At 45.3% G+C, this 20,921-nt stretch overlaps 1 protein-coding gene across 1 annotated transcript; it reads left to right on the top strand.

The window, feature by feature from the left end:
• The first annotated feature begins 8,818 nt into the window (after window positions 1-8,818).
• On the top strand, window positions 8,819-10,603 carry LOC127761296 (plasma membrane-associated cation-binding protein 1-like). The gene is made up of 4 exons (XM_052285568.1): window positions 8,819-9,092; window positions 9,196-9,285; window positions 9,678-9,765; window positions 9,866-10,603. The coding sequence occupies exons 1-4, from the start codon at window positions 8,979-8,981 to the stop codon at window positions 10,267-10,269; spliced, it is 696 nt and encodes a 231-aa protein (XP_052141528.1). The 5' UTR covers window positions 8,819-8,978; the 3' UTR covers window positions 10,270-10,603.
• The last annotated feature ends 10,318 nt before the right edge of the window (window positions 10,604-20,921 follow it).

The raw sequence follows: 20,921 nt of genomic DNA, 5'->3' as shown, positions 1-20,921 counted from the left end.
TTTTTGACAACCACACATGCTTAAGACCCTGTTTAGATGGAATTAAAACTTTTAAGTCCCTATCATATCGGATGTTTGGACACGAATTATAAATATTAAACTTAGACTGTTAATAAAACCCATCCATAATCTTAGACTAATTCGCGAGACGAATCTATTGAGCCTAATTAATCCATGATTTACCTATGTGATGCTACAGTAAACATTCTCTAATTATGGATTAATTAGGCTTAAAAAATTTGTCTCACAAATTAGCTTTCATTTATGTAATTAGTTTTGGAAGGAGTCTATATTTAATACTCTAAATTAGTGTCTAAATACAGAGACTAAAGTTAAGTCCCTGGATCCAAACACCACCTTATCCTAATTTCTTTTTCGAGTTTCCGCAAGGTCTCCATTTTTTTCCTTCAAACTTTCCCCACGCTGTCCTATTTTGTGTGATTTTTATAGGTTGGACCTTTGAAACTAGTAAGGCCGACCCTATTTGATTTGTTTTTTACTTTTGAATTACCAGAAAAAAGCCCGTGCATTGCAACGGGTAAAATCCATTTTAATCTTATTATTGTTATATGGTTTAGTTAAGATAAAATTTACTGTGGAAATTCGCTTGGATATATATTCTTAGAAAACCATGAGCTGCAATTAGGAGTCCATTCGTCTAAAGTTACCATGCGAGTTTTCTTATACGACTCCTTCTGTATTTCCAAAAGCGAACGAACTTAAAAGCCGATTCAAATACGTATATGTATTTCTAACAGCAAACGAACTTAAAAACCGACTCAAATACGGATATGTATTTCCAAAAGCGAACGAACTAACAACCGACTTATACAGTATCGGTAAAAACATCTTCAATTTTTATAATAGTAGAGATTATAATTTATTTATTTACTTTTATGATGACCAACAAACATATAATAATATCATATTTAAAATAAAATTTTATATGTATAAAATTGTATGCATAAAGTTTACATGTTCAAAGTATCAACGAATAAAGTTTATATACCAAATATTTTATTATAAAGTTTTTTTGTCAATTTTTTTACGTATAAAGTTTATATACCTAATGTTTCTATTTTGTATGTATAAACTTTTTATATAGAGCTTTGATGTATAATATTTTTGGGCCAACGTAAATACAAATAAATGTGTGGGTATTTTTCCTAGTTTACACGTGGGCCACAAGGGAGACCGGGGGGGGGGAGTGGGCAGAGCGGTCAACCGCACAATAGACCCTTCAAAGAAGGCTATTTAGTGTCCCAAAATGTTAGCATTATGGTTGATTTTTTTTCCACTGGACCGGTAAAAGCCAGCCAAAACTTTATTGAGATGCAAGGAATAAAAGGTAACAAAGTAACAAGCAAGGCTATTGAAGAAAAAATCGAGAAAACACAGTAAACCCCCTCCCAACGCTAGAAGTGAACACTAAAAAAAAAATTTACACCGCCATCCTGATCAACATAGCTTCGTGTCAACTCCACAACTCTTCCATGATCTTATCCACAACAGTACTAGGCGAGGAAGATATTGCCCGAAAATCCTTTCGCTTCACTCTTTTCAAATGAACCAAGTGACCAAGATTACTATCGAGTTGAAAAAACTTCTGGGTTGGTTTGGTTAGTGGCCTAAATTGACTTTACTAATTTTCTTGTCAATGCCAAATTTTAGAAAATTTAGCATGGCTAATTTTAACGAAGCATAGTTCTGTTAGGATTGAAGTCAATTTTTTGTTTTTTTCACCTTCACGTTGATATTCTATACATCAGTTTAAGCTTCAGATCACCAAGACATGCAAAAGCCAACATCTTAATTCTTTGATAATTCTATGTTTTGCAACTAATAAGCAATTGGTTGGCTATCGGCAAATGTGGTTCTATAAAATACCATAGCATAAAGTATTTTCTTACCTCATTTTGCCATTGTAGTTAGTCTTCTGTCAATAGCGCTCTATTAACACAGTTGCAAAATGACCATTTTACCCCCAACAAGTGTACCTCAGTCCAAGAAGTGCTTTATGTTTTCTAGGTGTAACATGGACTATTAAATGGTCATGGAAATTCCGGATAGTCCAAGCACCGTTTCCGTATAAAAGGCACTGTTATTACCCTTTTCGTTATATATAAATTTTATTCTTTCTAACTTCTTTCTACATCTGAGTAGTTTAAATGATAATCATGGTCAATTACCGATTGATCGAGTGTTGTTTCCAAAGAAATGCTACCAATTCCGACTGTTTCACCCCTCTATTTGCATAAGATTAATTAACGAGAGACTGACGTAGATGACAAAAGAAGAAAAGAAAAGGCTTATACACTGGCATTTTTCATAAAACCTTAGTTAGATGATGGCAAAACATAGAACTTACTGTTCAATGGCAATTGACAAAAACAAAATTCTTAGAGATTCTTCCTTGTGCGTTTGAAAAGTTACAGTGACCTGAGTAGTACCCAAAGGTCCTGAGTTCAAATCTCTTATGGAGCGAATTTCAAATTGGGTTGTTTGCGGGGCTAAGTTCCCTATCTCAATGGCCGCATATATCCGGTTGGATATGGAGGCCGGGTAGAAAATACCCTTCTCTAAAGAAAAAAATTATAAAAAAAATGCGTTTGAAAAGTTAGTGCCCTGAATGGTCTTAAGTCCAGTTGATCTGGCCCAAGATGGGGAAATATAGTCATGCCTAAACAGCAGCAATCAGGAAGCTTCAGCCCAGCTGATACAACTGGGGCTTTTCATCTTTTTAAAGATGAGCTGGGCTTTTGGTTTCGTCCAAACGCAATAGAAAAAATACAACATAATTTGATTACATTTGCTCCATTTTTTCTGTCCTGGGGACAGTTAACTCTTTTTAAACGTTTTCCTCATTATCCTAACTGAAACATTAATACTATAATAATTTACATATATATAGTTAATCATTCAAAAACACACATATAATTAATCTATACCATTTTTATAGACCTATAAAACAAGTGTGATGAGAACGACTGAACAACGTCCTAGATCCTCTGCATTACAGCATAAAATGATCACTGTAGCAATAGGGAAAATACGTCTGCTACAGTAATCTAACGCGTGAGTAAGCAGCGTCGTTGTACTGTATGCCCCCGGAAATAATGTACCTCTGTTCCAGAATATAATAAGTTTTAGAGATAGATATGATTATTAAGAGAATAGGTAAAATTAAGTATGGAGGGATGTTGTGATTGGTTGAGAAATGGAGCTAGACAGAAAAATTAAATGGTGGAGGATTGTAATTGGTTGGGAAGATATATTGGTAAAAAGGTGAACACTAGTACAGAATGGATTTTTTTTCCTGGCGGCCAATTTGCGTTTTCTATAGCGGCCGACGTTGCCACCAATGACTAAAGACCAATGAAAATCAACCATCTTCACAAGCGGTTAGGTTAAGCTGACTGTCAGGGTTACGGGTAAGGTATACCCTCAACCCTTCGATATATGTCACATATCGATATGGTATACTTGCGCTTATACGGACGTTTTCGGCATAAGTTAAGGAAATTCATTATGGAGTTCACAGATGTAAGGAGTCCTACTCGGATAGAACTGGGTCGTCATTATATCGTATTGGGTCCGATGTCTCCGAATCCTACTTGGAGACCAGTTGACCTGCGGTATAAAAGGGACCCCCGGGAGGACCTAAGGCATCGAATCTTACCGCCAACATATCCACCACAGCCTACGAAGCCGGAGCTTACAGGAGCCAAGTCGTCGGGTGATCTAGTCGAATCAACTCGACTACGATCTCATCGGTATCGTCGAGTTCCACTATTCCCTTTGTAATCTGTGGTTTCCATCATATAATCCCATATCAACTGGATTAGGGCTATTACCTATCAAGGGGTCTAAACCAGTATAATCTTTGTTTTTTGTCTGCTTGATGTCGTATTACGTAGATCCTCGTACCAGCGTACCCCAATACCCTCTATATCCGGTCTACGGGTATCCCCCGTTGACACTGACCATCAAGGAAAAAAGATTTTTGAGTACAAAATGAATTTCCCAAATCTGCTGCCCATGCTCAAGCTCCGCCATCGGATGCGCTGCCCATGCCCCAAGCCATCGTCGAATTTGCTGCCTGCCTCCAGCGACCGAGCTCCACCGCCTATGGCGACCCCACCACCTTGAGCCTCCAGATCCACCACCCAGGCCCTGAGCCACCGCCTGTCCCTCTGCTTGATCTAGGAGAGGGGAGGGGATTGGAGGTGTTGCCGGAACCTTCTCAAGGCCTAGCCGTCGTCATGGTAGCCGCCGCCGGATCCACCTCCTCCACCGTCACCTGCCCTTCTCCTTCACCACCGAGGCGACGGATCTAGCAGTTCCGAGCACCACCGCCGCCGTTGCCGACGGATCCATCCCCTCCATTGTCACTGTCGCTGGCTAGATGCGGGAGAGGGAGGGGAGGCGGGTATGCCAAATCCGGATCTATGTCCTTGCTTGTCACTTAAGAGCTCCGCTTGCAAAAAGAACTCTATTTTTGCAAGTAGATCTCTTAAATGACAACCAACGAAAATTAATTTGGGTTGGCGGTTGGTTACCGAAATCCCCATCAAGTATTTTTGGGTTGGCGGTTGGTTACCGAAATCCCTATCAAGTATTTTTTTAAACCGTGTGCTCATTAAACCCGCTAGTGAAACTAAAAGGGCGATGCTATGGAAAATGATTTTTTAAGTACTGTAAGGGTGTTTTCAATTTACTATCATTTGCAACCTGCAAAACATTTTTACAGCCAATGGTATTGCAACAAACAAAATATGAAAAACCCAATACTATCGTACCAAAATTTAGTAATTTAAGAGGGTTTCGCCCTTAGAAACTCTGCAAAACTTTAATAAGGGTTCGAACAAAATAAAACCACCAAAATTACCAAAATTTGACATTTTAGTGTGATTAAAAATGACAGCATAAACTAAACCGGATCTAGTATACAACTCAGGCCCTGTTTAGTTCCCAAACAAAAATTTTTCATCATGTCACATCAAATGTTTGGACACATTTATGGAATAGACAAAAAAATAATTACACAGATTACGTGTAAATTGCGTGACAAATCTTTTAAGCCTAATTACGTCACGTTGACACTGTGGTGCTACAGTAAACATCTGATAATGACAGATTAATTAGGCTTAATAAATTCGTCTCGTAGTTTACAGGCGGAATCTGTAATTTGTTTGTTATTAGACTACGTTTAATACTTTAAATATGTGTCCGTATCCAATATAACACGCTAAAATTTTTCGTCACGTGAACTAAATAGGGCCTCACTTTCCATTTTCTTCTCCGTTTGAAACAGGCAAAAACCTTTGCGTGTGAGCGTGTCAGACAGGCGCAAGAAGGTTCATTTCGAATTTTGTAGATGGAAACATGCATGGTAGGAGTACAGAATATCCCCCCACCCAGGCAAGTAACCGCCGAGCTAACCATCGATCGATGGAGCCAAGCCAACTAGGGTTTCCAAAGCCCCAAATGCAACGTACACTCCACTACGTACTCGACTTCCATTTCATCACGCATCCACGGTCAAGAACAGCTGGCGCGGAATCCAATAATCCAACGCACATATACACGGAATCGAAAGGTTGGAGATGCCAACCGTTGTCTGTACGAGACCAAAATCATTGGCCACCAACCAGCCACAGCCGCCCAACCGAACTGATCAACCCATGCGAAACACCCATGTTAATGCTACTGCTAATAGTAGCAGAACAGGGGCTGGAAGGGCCAATTGATGATGCTAATGACGCCCTAATCCTGGATTATTAATGTAACCAAACTCATCATTGCTAATTATTAGTAACCGCCAGCCATATGCATATGCACCCAGGCTGCATCCTTGCATTGCATGCCACCGAACTCGATCATGTTTGTTGTGTTTATATATATGCTCTTTTCCTATTGCTAAGTAAGGGATATAAGTGGTCAACCCGTAAACCTACTTAGAGCAAATTTAATAGTAAACCCTATTACTAGCTCCAATTCATTTATAACCAATCTAATAGCCAATTCATATAATAGTTGCTTACTATACTACTAATATATGGTCCCACCTGTCATACACACATTGCGTCTTGGAGTCCGTGCTGCAGCTGGCTACAGATCTGTAGCCCGCTACTCTTCTCTCTCATCTTTTATCTTATTAAAATATGTTTACAGCTGGTTAATAGCCTGCTATTGTATCTGCTCTTATAGATAAAATTAGTAGGCAACCTGCGGATTAACTCACGGTTACCTACTAATTTAATCTATTAATGGTTTTAAGGGTCGACCCACTTGATGCAATACGCCAGGTCACAATGTGGAAACCTGCGGATTACTATTTATTTAACATATAAATAGGTTTATGAGTTAGCCCGTTTGTATGCCTAGCTAATTTTGTACACTGATCCGATCGAAAAGAAAAGAAGGAAAGCTAGCGCACTGTTAGGTTCTTTAAAGACCAAAAGGTTAATACAGTGCACCATCAATTTAAATATTTTTATTTTGTTGTTCGATGTCGAACAATATTGACTTAAAAAAATCAATTGTTTTATCAAATGTGGACAGACTAACAAGGACTTTGCAGTAAGAACAACACAAGGCAAATGAACAATTTTTTTTTACTGCTAACAGAACTGATTTTACTTCTACATGACCCAAGGGAAAAGGCAGGTACTAACATTAGACCTAGAACAATCATTCCATCGGCCATTCCTACCGTCAGAGAGTCTTAAGAAAAGAAAAAACTGTCAGAAAGTTGAGTCAGGTTACTCACATGACCATGAACGGTGGCAGCCAGCAGCCGATCGATCGAGGACGCACAGCTCTGCGCTGAGACACGCGACTGCTCGATTGAAATCGAACTACGGTTCCCTGAATTTGGCTCAGTGATCTCTCATAAATTAGATTTATTTAATTTTTAGAAAACTTCTATGCATATGGTTTTCATAAGGCGTACCGTTTATCAGTTTAAAAAGTAGCATATGCCAATAGTGAGATGTTCATGATGATTTCGTTAATATTAAAATATACTGATTCATTGTTTCAGATGCGCTAATAAAAGTAAGATAGTATTACCATGTTTTTTTAAAGAGAAAAAATATACTTTCTCTGTACTTGTAAAGGAATTGAAGTCGTTTTGGACAGCGACTCGATCTACAAAACACAACTTTGACTTTTTATTTCTATAAAAATATTTATTGAAAAGTGATATATGTACTACCTCCGTCCCAAAATGTAACAATTTTTAGCTAAAAATATTTATATTTTAGGACGGAGGAAGTATACTTTTATGAAAGTATTTTTCAAGATAAATCTATTCATATAATTTTTATATTTTCAAACTCAACAACTTAAGAGTTATTTATGATTTATATTTTTAAGATTTAACTTAAATATTATTTTAAACGACTTTCTTTAAAAAGAAAATGGAGGGAGTATATATGCTTAAAAAAACGATCGAACGCACGCGTCACCCGGTCACTCTGAATCTGACCAAGGCGGGGCCGGAAATGGAGCCGCGGATTGAAACGAGATTTCGGGGGAAAGGAGCAACGGCAGCCACGGTGGCAAGCGGCAGCGTAGCCAGCGAGGCCACGTGGTCGGCGGTCTCCTCCGTCCCAGCGCCGGGCCCCACCCACCCCTCCCCCGCCAGTCCACCAACACGACCGTTGCCTCCTCCCCCTCGCCACGCTCCAGCGCCGCACGGCATCGGTGGCCGTGAGGTGGGGACCGCGCTCGTTTGTGGGGCCCACCTGTCAGCGCGTGGGGATCGGCAGCACGTATCACGCATCAATCTTGGGACACCGAGGCGGGCGCGAGGCCAGACCCGACCGGCAACTGAACTGGCAGCGCATCGCCAGCTGTGCCTGCCAACTGTGCCACGCGCTCTGCCCCCGTAGGTCTGGGATATTTACGCCATTTGCCACTGGTGACTTGCCTGATTAGCAGAACAGAGATGGGATCTCCGTGCTGAAGATTAGTAAAAGCATTGTGATAGTTATTTGATTATTATTTAGAGTTGTAGGGGCAGTTTAGATTAATGTTATTTTTAACTATATCATTTTTTTATAAAGGTGTAAAAAAATTTATATATTTAATTTGTTACCAAATTTGATAATACATAAGAAATCCTACCATCTTGCTAATACCAAAATTTAGTAATGTTTATTTTAGCTACAATCTGAACAGGCCCGTAATGGTAACAATTGAAAGCAAATTCATCATATACTATAACTTTTGTGACATCAGTACTATGCTAGTACCATATTTTCATCATTAAATTTACAATTAGCACATAACAGAGATTGGATCTCCGTGCTAAAGATTAGTAAAAGCACTATAATAATGTTATAGACTTAATTATTTGATTATGTAGAGTTGTAATGATAACAGTTAAAACCAAATATATTACCTACCATAAGTACGTAGTACTAGTGCTTTGTACCATTATCGGTTTTGTTCACATTTTGATCATCTCCTGCGGTTTCTGCAATCTTAAATCTTGTAGTCATACCAGCTTATAAACCCATTCCAGACTAAACTTAGCATCATATGAATCTGGACACGTTTACGATAGAAGGGAGTATAATAAACATTGCACATAATCAGTACATAGACCGGAGGGCAAATTGGTCATGTAGGCCAACACACATTCTAATCATCATCGGGCGGTTCACCATCCTGCAGAAGCTCTGCTGGCCTCCGGCCCTGGCCCTGGCTGGAATTCCGCCCAATTATTAGCGGCCAGTGGCATTCCCGCAATTCCTGACCTCTTCTGCTGCCCCTCCCCCCCTCCATTTCTATAACTGCAGCCACCCCAGCGGCGCCCATCAAATTCTGCAAAAACCACAGGCCGCACAGCCACAGCAGCGTCCACTTCACGTTCCATCATCTCCTCTACCTCCAACCACATCGTTGCTTAGCCTCGCCACCGCCGCCGCCGCCGCCGATCAGTGGTAGATCGATCGATCTAGCCGGCCATGGATTACTGGAAGACCAAGGTTCTGCCGAAGATTAAGGTCGTCTTCGCCAAGGGCGGCAACGCCAAGAAGGCTGCCGCCGCCGAACTCATCAAGTCGTTTGATGAATCTAAGGTACGCCGCCGCCGCCGCCGCCGCCGCCGTCGTTTGATTCGTCTGGTCGATCGATCTGGTTGATTGCGATGAGATGCTGATGATTGTGGTGGTGGTGGTGCAGGAGGGGATCAACGGCGAGTTCGAGGAGAAGAAGGCCGACCTCCAGCCCAAGGTCGTCGAGATCTACGAGGCTGCTCCTGCGCCGCTCAAGGTAAATATAATTCAGAAACTAATCACACGCCAACCGTATCATCCGTCCTACTAATTCAGTAGTTAATTAACTCGATCAGTGCTGCCAACTGCACGTATTAGTTTGCGGTAATTGAGACTTAGGCCCATCTAATCATGCAACTAATGAAGTGATGATCCTGATGTATCGATGCTTGGCTGCATCATGCTGCATGCGTTCTGTACGTCTAGTCGCCCTCGCTGGCTCAGTGATGAGCAGTGATGCGTCATGCATATGCATGTACCCTACACATATGAGTAGTGATCAGTAAAAGACTGCCAGCCAGCTAGCTTAGCTTAGCTCATACTATCTGCCAAGTTTACAGCTAATTAAGTATAGGTCACTGAAACATTTGATGTGTCCATGGTTGGCAGGTTCTGATCAAGGACAGGGCCAAGGTGTCCGGGATCAAGAAGAACTCCGCCGCCGTCACCAAGTTCGTCGACGATCTCGCCAAAATCGGTAATATATAATCAACAAACACATCTCATCAAATTCTTTTTTAATATAATTTCGCTGATCATTAATTAGCTACGTGAAATTTTCATGGTGGATTGATCAGAGTTCCCCGGAGCGAAGCAACTGAGCGAGGGGATCGCCAAGGTCGGCCCGGCGCTGCTCTCCGGCCCGGTGTTCGCCACCTTCGAGAAGGTCTCCACGTTGCTCCCCGCCGACGAGGAGGAGATCAAGCCCAAGGAGGCTCCGGCCGCCGCCGCCGAAGAGGAGAAGAAGGAGGAAGCCGCCGCCGCCGCCGCCACCGACGCCGCCGGCGAGGAGAAGAAGGAAGAAGCCGAGGAGAAGAAAGAAGAAGAGGCCGCCGCCCCCGCAGACGAGCCAGCTGCAGCCGCCGGTGAGAGCGCACCTGCCGCCGCCGAGGCCGAGCCCCCAGTCGAGGCCGCAGCGACGGCGGCGGCCGCTGAGGCGGCGCCGGCGAAGGCCGAGGAGGAGGAGGCACCAAAGGCCTAACTAGCTATAGCTAGCTAGGGTTCATCGCCGCCATTATTGATGGACGCCTCAAGCCCTAGCTAGAGAGGGATGATCGATGTCGTCGTTGTGCCATGTCACCAGTCACCACCACCATTCTTTGCTCTTACACATATGCATGATGATGCAGATATTCCATTATTGTTGTTCATTATTTTTCTCTACCATTTCTTCCCCTCTTTATGGTTAGACGTGTAAGCCTATAATTTTTGTCTGTACTTAAATTAATTATATGCAGTGTGAGGACATGTATGTATGGCATCTGTATATTATCGCCAGTTTTGTTCATCTTGGAAGCATATGCATTATTAATTCATTGATTGGTTATTGTTCTTTCTTTCATGATATATCTCTATAAATATTCTGAAAATTTCAAAAGGTTTGCACAATCTTTTCTTGCACATATGTCCATGTATGTGTGCAGTTGTTAACATGTACCATTGAGGCATTGACACAATGAATCGGTGCTGTGTTGATCTGTTTCTTTAGCGTTGGGCATGCAACAATGTAAGGGGATGGATGGGGCCCAGTGGTCATGTGCTCCGTGAGTTGTTGTTTTCCGGGCCTGACTGCTTCGTGTTGGATCTTCTGTGGTCTACTGCTGGACTGGGCCATGTATGCGTGCCAGTTTAGTGAGGGCCCACTTTGTCGGGGCATGGTGCATGTGCCACCGTGCAGCCTTGGATACCTACTCCAGCTATGCCATGGATCTTGCTGACTCGACCAAACTTTGGAAATGGCCTATTTTCAGTGTAAGAATATGTATAAGTTGGGGGGGATGACAGGTGGGATATTCAACCGTTGGAAAGCCACACTTCAGTGCATGCATAGCCGTTCAGACAGCTACAATCGTATACAGTACTCTAATTTGATCCACGGTACTCTGAATATGGTATATGGTATATTAAAAAAAATATCATTATAGTTCGCGTTATTGGTTGGATGTCACTGAAAAATTTTAAAATTGAAACTACGTCACTCCTATCACTATTTTTGTCCTCCTCTCTCATGTCGTCATCCTCATCGTCACCAGTAGATGACGCACATCGCCGTGGAGAAGGAGCAGCGGCGGCGGCGGAATTGGCGGCGGTGGCGGCGATGGCAGCACTCTGGCGTGTGTTGATATTTCTTAAAGTCATTACTAGGAATATAGTAATTCCCAGCAATGACTCCTGAAACATTACTCGGTATTCTTTACGGTTACAGATATAATCTGCAGGCATACGGATATACCGCTGTAACATTTCACCGAAAATATTCCAAGGTATATATCGTATTTATTTAATCACAAGAGATGATATGATAAGAGAGTACTATGCTGATAATTTATATCACTTATATAGATCAAAGTCTAATTTATGGGTTAATTGATTCAAGAATATGGTAGGTTGACACACAAAAGAAACTAACCAGAATACTTTTATTAAAATAATAATCTAAACTAAGTGGAGAAAAAAATAAGAAAAAAATAATTTCTGAACTCTAGTATAGTCATTTTAGTCTACACTTGCTATTTTACAATTATGCAGCCAATATCCCTAACTATGCCCTCCTGGTATATCGAGAAACCACCCCTAATTGTCGAGTTCCTTATGATAACCCGTCGTGGCCATCCAACCGGTAATGAATACGGAGGAGTACCCACACCAGGAAATTCTCTTATATTATATACGCATGTGGAGGAATACTCGTACTGAGCTGTCACCATCAGCGGCCTACCTGTATATAGACCCGTGGCATATAACCCCATTTAATGATATCTGATAATCTAAGCATCGCGCTTACATTATTAAATACTACTCTACATCTTTGCAGATCACATAGAGCAATATATAAATGAACATTAAACCAATACCATTGCATATCTCCAGTAAGCTAGCTACATAATTATTATGAGACAAGTATAAGCTAAAGCCGGTACTCGAATAATTATATAAATGAAGTAAAGGACCGAAACTATGACAAGAAGAATAATTTATTAATGAATTAAGTCTTACAAGAGAGAGAAGAGCTACTAAAGCCTTATCCGAAATCTCTGGAAGACTTCAAAAACTAAGAGACTGTTCTAATTCTACTCCACTAGCACTAGAACAAAGTAAATAAACTAGAGAGAGCTCTTGATTGCTTCTTCTTGGTGTGTGTTGGAGTGGAGAAGGTGAGCTCCTTTTATAGGGTTCATATGACAGTTGTGGAATTGTCAGAAATGCCCCGCAACCGTCTTTGAGAAGCTATCCTGGAATTGTCAGAAAGGGCCTGATGCCGGTTCGGCCTGGTTCAACCGAACCCTGGGCCCCACCTCCTGGCCTATCCTTTGTCCAGGAGGCTGACTGGTGGGTCCTTATGGCGGTTATGACCCATTTTATGGCGGTTTCACCTGACCTGTGGGCCCTTCAATACTTGTACTTGCGACTGATTGGTCGGAGGTGTGTCTTTGATGTTATTTTCTTTTATTCTTCCTCCGATTGCGTGAAGTTCTCCTGCAAACAATATTTTGCCAAGTATAAGTGGAAATAGATTATTCTTAAACAAATATGCATGAATCATTGCTAGTTCTCCTTTATTTCTGGATATATTGACGGTTGGAATTGGTCTATAACGACCGTCAATAACAATCCGTTGGCATTTCTGGTACATGCTACTTGTTAAGGGTTTGTTTGGCAGAGTTCCAACTCCAGTTCTGGAGCCCAATCAAACGGTTTCAGTTCCACCAAAAAAGGGAGCGGAGCGGGTTAAAGTGCTCTCACAAAATAAACTAAATAGGTGGAATGTGTTTTAGGCTGCTCCACAGCTTCACCTCAAATCCGACTCTTAGAGTTAAATTTAGGAGTTGGAGCCCTACTAAGCATGCCCTAAACCAAAACCTTCCATTGAGGCATTTACTATTTTGATAAATATCAATGGACGTTCACTACATAAATATTTGGTCAACCCTGTCTAAAGAATACCTCTACCCTTTTTAGGGGTAAACCAGCCCTAGTAACTTTTATATTTCATTAACTCCCAATAGGAATAAGTCCACTTTGACTCCCTTGAATAGAGGTCCAACATTCTAATTCATATATCGGTTATCTTTACCACCAAACTATTAAAATTGGTGTAATTTGCTTCTCTCGGCTGCTCTTGAGGGCGGTTTCGCTCATGTAGCACGTTGACTTGGTCCAACCTACTAAGTTATAAATGGGGCCCACATGCCTCCTTTCTTTCTCCTCTCCTCCACTTTCCCCACACCGCTGAGCTATCAGGGAGAGCCAGTGATGGTAGTCGTCGGCGGCACGATGGTGACGAGGAGTGTGACAGCAGTCGGCAATGGTGCATCGACGGTTTCGTCAGCCTCCCATCTCATTGCCACTATCATCCTCGTTCACACCTCCTCCTTCCTGATGAACGTGCCACATCAGCGAAAACTCACTCTCAAAACCGTTAAGAGAGTCAAACTACACCTGTTTTAATAATTGGGAGGTCAAAATATCCAGCATTGCAGATCAGGGGTACGAACCAAATTAGACCTATATTTTGAGGTAGTCAAAGTGGACTTATTCCCTCCTAATACAATTGGGCAGGACAAAAGTGCCTCTCCATGCTAAAAGGAAAAAGTACATCGAAGGTACCTCAACTTGTCATCGAGTTACAAAATTGTCCCCCAACCGCAAAACCAGATATAGAACATCCCTCAACTTACAAAACCATTCACTTTAGGTCCTTCGGTGGTTTTGACCCCGGTTTTGTCTGACGTAGCAGCTGAGTCAGCGTGGGACCCACAAGGGCCCCACATGTTAGGGTGTCCACATCAGCGCCCCTCTCTTTCCCCTCTTTCTTTCTCTCTCCCTCTCTCACTTTTCACTTTTCTCCTCTCTTGGCAGCCGGCCGGCGGGCGGGGAGGAGGTCGCCGGGGCGAGGCGGGAGAAGGGGAGGGCGCCGGCTACATGGGAGAAGGGGGGAGCACGGGTGTCACGCCCAGAAATTCACAAACCAGAATTTCTAAGCTGAATGTGCATTAAATCCCTGTCCAGGACCAGCCAGGGTATACAAACGACAATTGTTGACATACAGATCCACGTCTTACAAAAATATAAAAGATTACAAATGCAGCGGAAAAGATAAAACGAGCTAAACTTGGAAGCTTGACTTCTGCAACGGGCGACTCCACTCCACAGGCAACCCTTGACGGCAGCGACGAAACCAACCCTAACAAGACAGCTCCAACTAGGAAGATCTTCAGCTCTGGTGTGGGTGAAAAGAGAGCAAGACTGAGTACTGCCCACTGTACTTAGCAAGTCATACCGGAAGAGGAGGTATGATGCAGGATATAACCAAAGGAGGCTAAGGGTTCATTTGCATAAAGCAGACATTTAAAATCAGTAGTTGAAAGCAGTAAAAACAATTGTAGTAATTAATCAGTATTAACCAATCACTGTCCAACGCTACACCACGTTGCAATAGGCCCAACCAACAATCTGAACTACACCAGTTCATTAAGCTAAACTAGGGGTGAGACTAATCATGGTGAATCTGATTGATCGCCCATAACCGCGGTCACGGCTATTCGAATAGTTTTACTCTGGCCAGAGGTGTACAACTGTACCCACAAGACACGTCGCCATGCCCCGAAGTATCACCATGATACTGCAAAGGGGGATATCGTGAAAAGACCCTTCGCATAACCCTCTCTAACCATCCACACCACGCTAAGGTTTCACCCCCACCCCTCAAAAGGCAGTGGGCAGTCCCCTCGTGCGCCGTGTGAATCCGGCAGCTGGACAACCGGATACCCCGTCCAACCCAACTCCATCACGCCCACCCTCACCACCGGTGCCTAGGAAAGGGTCGAGCTATACTTTAGATCAAGCAGTTACCCACTCCCGCTTGTGGTAAGCACGATAAGTCTCCCAGGGTTTCCAGCGAACAGGTCCTTAATTGCCATGGGTGCGACTAGCAAAACCATGCACCCACAGCCCACCATTCAGTGTATTTTAATTAACTAACACCATTGCGGTGGCACCAATACAAAGCTATGCTAATAGTCAAAGTCTATGTAATAATGTGATTCCCATTTGTGTACTACTTGAGCTAAGCATGGCTAAGCATTTCCTACACCAACATCTAGTCATTTTGACACCCAAATTACCAATGGCATAAGGTAAACAATATATGGCTGAGCAATAGGACCCATCCCACATGACATTGTAAAAGAATGCAACATTTAATAGAAATGCGGGATATTTGTAAATTGAGTATAATATGATCAATTGTAATGCATGACTTGCCTTGCTCTCGCACTGATGAGACCACAGCAACGTCTTCGAGGAACCGCGGATTGACAAAACGGCCAAAATCTACGCGACAAACAAAGCACACAAGCAAAACATGCTATAAGACTACTGAAACAGGAAACAAAACCATTTTTAATGGATTCTTTGCATTTTTATGAATTTACCGAGACTTGAATGGACTTAAACGGAGCTCGGATGAATTAGATATGAATTTTAGAAGATAATATGTGTTTTTACTAATAAAGAAAAATCCTTATTTGATTTATTACGCAATATTACCCAGGGCTGACATCAGCGAAGGGGGGGGGGGGGGGGGCGGCGCCGGCAAGCGGGCCCCACTGGCAGCGGCACAAGGGAGAGAGAGAGGGCTCCGGCATGCGGGCCCCACCGGCAGTGGCTCAAGGGGAGGAGAGAGGCACCGGTCCACCGTGGACCGGAGCCACGGGAGTGGTCCACCGCCGGTCCACAGGACCATTGGTCCGGATCGGCCCGAGGCTGATCGGACGGCGTGGGTGGCGGCTAGGCACGGCTCGGCTCGGCACAAAGCCGGCCGGCCGGCCATGGGGAGCGGCGGCGCACGGCCGATGTGGGAAGGGGAAGAAAAGGAGGGGGGAGTCCTCACCGGCGACACAGCGGCCAGAGCGGGAGACGAAGGCGGCGACGACGACCCGACGAGCAGAGGGGGCGAACGGGCGGCGGCGACACCTAGAGGAGGGGAGGAGAGAAGTTAGGGCAGAGAGGACAACCACGGTAGCTTACATCGCCGGCCGAAAAGGGGCAAAAATGGTGGGCTCACCGGCGAGGCGAGGGAATCAGAGCTCCGGCGTCGTTCGGTGGCAAGCAAGTGGTGGCCAAGGTACGGGCGGACTCGGTGAGCGCGACGGCGGCTCTAGCGGCGGTGGCGCGCGGCCGGAGATGGGCGGCGGCGGCGAAGCTCGGGTGTGGCGTGGGGAGAGCGACGGAGTGCACGGGCGAGCGTGGCGAGAGCGGAAAAAGGTTGAGGGGGCTCCGGGGAGCGATTTATAGGTGCGGGAGGGGCGGACGTGGCCGGGAAACCTCCCTATTTCGCCGGCGATGTGGGGGAGTTGGGAGGAAGAGAGAGAGAGGGGATTCAAAAATGAATCCCGCCTCTATGCGAGCTTGCACGCGTACGGGAGAGGTGTCGGAGTTTGGGCGGCGACGTGGGGAGGCGCGGAGTGGGGTGGAGGAAGCGGGCGACGTGGGCAGCTGGAACAGGCGGCGGCGGTTGCCGTCCTAGGCGCGGGCGGCTGGAGGTTAGGACGACCGACAGGTGGGCCCCACCTATCGGCAACCCTAGGGAGGAAGGGAGGGGCGCGGGCTGGCCCAAAAAGAAGGAGGCCAAGCGCGGCCGGGCAAGATGGACCGGGCCAACGGCCCAAGAAAGAAAAAGAAGGAAAAGGAGAAAGAGGAAAAAGGGAAATGAATTCCTGGGATTTAAAATATCGCGGTTAATGAATTTTAATTGGTTAAAATTATTTATAGGGCTCTGAAAATTCCACTAAAAATCCTGTTAATCAATTGTGACATGTGGAACCCAAGAAAAAAAAAATCCCATAATGCCCTTTCCAATTATTGAATGCATTTATTAATTAGGGATTTAGCTCTAGGTTAATTAAAACAATTTCTTCGGACGATTTATTTAACCAATTTTTAAAGCAAGAAAAAAGGGGGAAACTTCAGGGCGTGATAACGGGACACGACGGTGATGGCGGCCTCCAGTCTCCCCCAGCCTCAGCCCGTCTTCGCCACCGTGTGCCTCCGGTCTCCCTGCCGGTGGCAAACTACCACCAGCACATCAAGCTGCAGTGAGGGCGGGCTCGAATGTGGCGGTTGCGTGGCTGGCCGAGGACCGGGCGTGGTCGGAGCAGCTGCTGCTGGAGACTTGCAAGCGCCGCCACCGCTGGGAGCTGGAGCGACAAGACGCAGGGACAGCGCGACGGCGGCGGCTCGCCAGGACCAAGCGCCGTCATCGTCGGGAGCTGGAGCTGGAGTTGCGGGATGCAGGGCATAGGAGGAAGGACAACGGCGGCGGCAGCGACAGCACGGGGCACGGTAGTAGCGGTGGCCTCCAGTCTCCCCTAGCCTCAGCCCTCTTCACCACCGTGCGCTTCTGGTGTCCCCGCCGGTGGCAGACCACCACCAACACACCAAGCTGCAGTGTGGACGGGCTTGAAAGTGGCGGCGGCATGGCCGGCCGAAGACTACACGTTGTCAGAGTAGCCGCTGCCGGAGCCGTGCAAGCGCCGCCGCCGCGGGGAGCTGGAGCGGCAGGACGCATGGATAGGCACGACGACTGCGTCTTGCTGGGACCAAGATGTTTACACCCAAATTTGGCACCTAGGATTAAAATAGGAAAGATTGCCAAAATTTGGAAGTCTACCGGTTTCCTTCGAGTGGGCCGGTCTGACCGCCGTGTGTTGGGCGGTCAGACCGCCGGTTGAGGGCCGGTCAGACCGGCGGTGTGTGGCCGGTCTGATCGGCAGGTCCGAGTCTGACTGTGTTTCGTCGGGTCTCGAGGTTTCCTTGCTCGGGAAGGCATGTTTCGGGTTTCCTTTGGTTTTTACTCCGAGTTGGACGTGGAGGAGGGCCTGTAGAGGGCAAGACCAACCCCTATATAAGGGACATGGCCGGTTCATTGTAAAAACCAATCTACAATCAATCAATCGAATCGTTTTTCATATTGCTTTTAGTTTTCTCTTAGTTTTTCCATCTTTGTCGGTTTGCGCCGTAAACCGTCCGCCGCCGCTGCGAGAGTGCGACATCTCTTCGTAGGTTTGTCCTGAAAACCTTCCGTTTTGCCCACGAGACGGGTAGTTATCTAGAAATCGGCTCCGCTAGCCGGTTTAGTTATCAAAACCCATCTAGGTTTAGCTCTTTGCTAGATCGAGGTGGTTGGCGACTCTAGGATCACCGCAAGGCTTAAGGTGCTGCAATCGTGCTTGTCAACTTGTCAAAAAAGTTGCCAACACAAGCACCGTCGTCGCCGGCCGCCGGACCAGGGGAGTCCTAACGCGCGCATACGCGCCGCGAACGGAACTTGCGCGTACGCTGCCCCCGTCACAAAGATGTGATTAGCACTAATGATGACGTGATTAGTGATTAGTGCTAATCATAATTAGTACCTAAAAACTTTTTCTTTTTTCTAATAGATTGAGAACTTTCAGGTTAGATTTGAAAATTTCTTCAGGTTAGATTTGAAAATTTCAACTTAAGATTTAAACTTTAAAGTCAAATTTTGAAATCTTTCAACTTAAACTTTGAAAAATTTCAAGTCGAAATTTAAATTTGCAAGATAAATTTTGAAAACTTTCAATTCAGATTTAAAACTTTCAACTCGAGATTTGACAACTTTCGACTCAGATTTGAAAACTTTCAACTCAAGATTTGAAAACTTTCAAGTTGGATTTGAAAACTTTCAACTCGAGATTTGAAAACTTTCAACTCCGATTTAAAAACTTTCATGTCGAGTTTTTAAATTTGCATTATAAAAAATATTTTTATTAAAATTATCTTATAATAGAAATTTTGATAACTTTCACTACATCCTAAATTAATTAAGATGAAAGCATAAAAAAAAGAAAGATCGTATAGATGCATGCATGCATGTGTGTGTAATGCATCTGCACGACTGGAGACCGTGGTGCATGCATGCATGTGCAGTTGGCTTGCCACGTGCGCGCGACATAAGCATCTGGCGCGAGATAGCAATTGTGGCCGGACCACCTCTCCCGCCTCGCCCCGCCCCACCCCGCCGGTCTCCTCCCCATCCGTCAGTCGCCCTACCCAGAGTCCTAGACGAGAAGAGTAAGAGAGAAGAGGGGAAAGAAATAGGGTGTTGATGTGGACACCCTGACATGTGGGGATCACGTTGGTCTCACGCTGACTCAGCTGCTACGTCAGACAAATCTGTGGTCAAAACCACCGGAGGACCTAAAGTTAACGGATTTGTAAGTTGAGGGAGGTCCTAAATCTGGTTTTGCGGTTGGGGGATGATTTTGTAACTCGATGAAAAGTTGAGGGACCTTTGGTGTACTTTTTCCATGCTAAAATCACCCGTTTGTTGTCGTGATGCCTCACGATCCAATCTAGGAATAAGTCCACTTTGACTCCCTTAAAAGTGACCCGAATCTAATCGATGACCCTAAACCGCAAAACCGGATATCTCGACCCCCGAAATATAGAAACCGCTGCAATTTGACTCCCTTGGTGGTTTTGGAGGGCGATTTCGCTGACGTGGCTGTGTTGACCTAGTCTGTGGGGTTGACGTGGTGCTTAGGTGGCATTTGAATTAAAAACATATATGTGGGACCCGTTTGTCATTCACACACATAAAAAATTATGGGGCCCAATGACATGTGGGCCCCACATGTCATCCTATCTCTTTCTTCTTCCTCCCCTCTTCCTCCCTTCTCTCTTTCTTTCTCTCTCTCCCCTTCGGCCGGTCGCGGGGAGCACGGGCTAGAGCGGCGGCGGGCGAGGGCTAGAGCGGTGGCGGCCGCCGGGAGCTGAAGCGGCGGCGCCGGTGGGTTGGAGCTAACGGCGGGTTCTGGAGCGGTAGCGGGCAGCTCGATGGCCGGCAAGGAGGCGGGAGAGGACGACAGCGCCGACGAGATCGAGCGGGGGGATGGCGGTAGACGGCTTCAGCGGGCCAAGATCTGGGAGCCGGTGTGGCCTAAGGGTGCTGGGGGGAGACCGGAGCCGTTCTCCTTTATGGATCCACGCCGGCGACCTCCTCCACCCCTAGTCCTCACCTCCACCGACACAGCGTCCTCACCAGGGGAACGAGCTCCCTGCTCCCTCCACTGCCTCCCGCTGTCCGCGACAATAAGATCCGGCACTCTGGCCTTTTCGCCGATCGCCACAACAAGATTCGACATATGCGGCAGGCTCACGACATGGCTGATGTCGAGCCTGTCAAGCTGGTTAGGGGCGAGGGCTGCCATCAAGCTACGCCATTCAGCATTGCAACGACGACGTCATCGAGTCATTGCTCGAGCTCGCTGCGTGGCTGTCAACTTCCGTTCCATCTAAGCGCCACGTCAACCTCATAGACTAGGTCAACACCGCCACGCCAGCACCGCGTCAGCAAAACAGCCCTCCAAAACCGCTAAGGGAGTCAAATTGCACCGGTTCCAATAGTTCGGGGGTCAAGATATTCGGTTTTGTGGTTTAGGGTCATGGATTAGATTCGGGTCACTTTAAAGGGAGTCAATGTGGACTTATTCCCCCAATCTAACCTGTTCCTGATCTTCAATGGCCCAACAAGCATTCACCGGCCCAACAAAGCCCGAATAGGAAAAGAAAAATGAAAAAGCAGGCACACGCACGCCGGTGGCGGCGGCG

This window comes from Oryza glaberrima, chromosome 2 (assembly GCF_000147395.1).
Source record: "Oryza glaberrima chromosome 2, OglaRS2, whole genome shotgun sequence".
NCBI classification, from domain to species: domain Eukaryota; kingdom Viridiplantae; phylum Streptophyta; class Magnoliopsida; order Poales; family Poaceae; genus Oryza; species Oryza glaberrima.
Note: the sequence above shows the minus strand (reverse complement) of the source record. Positions and strands in the feature narration are given on the sequence as shown.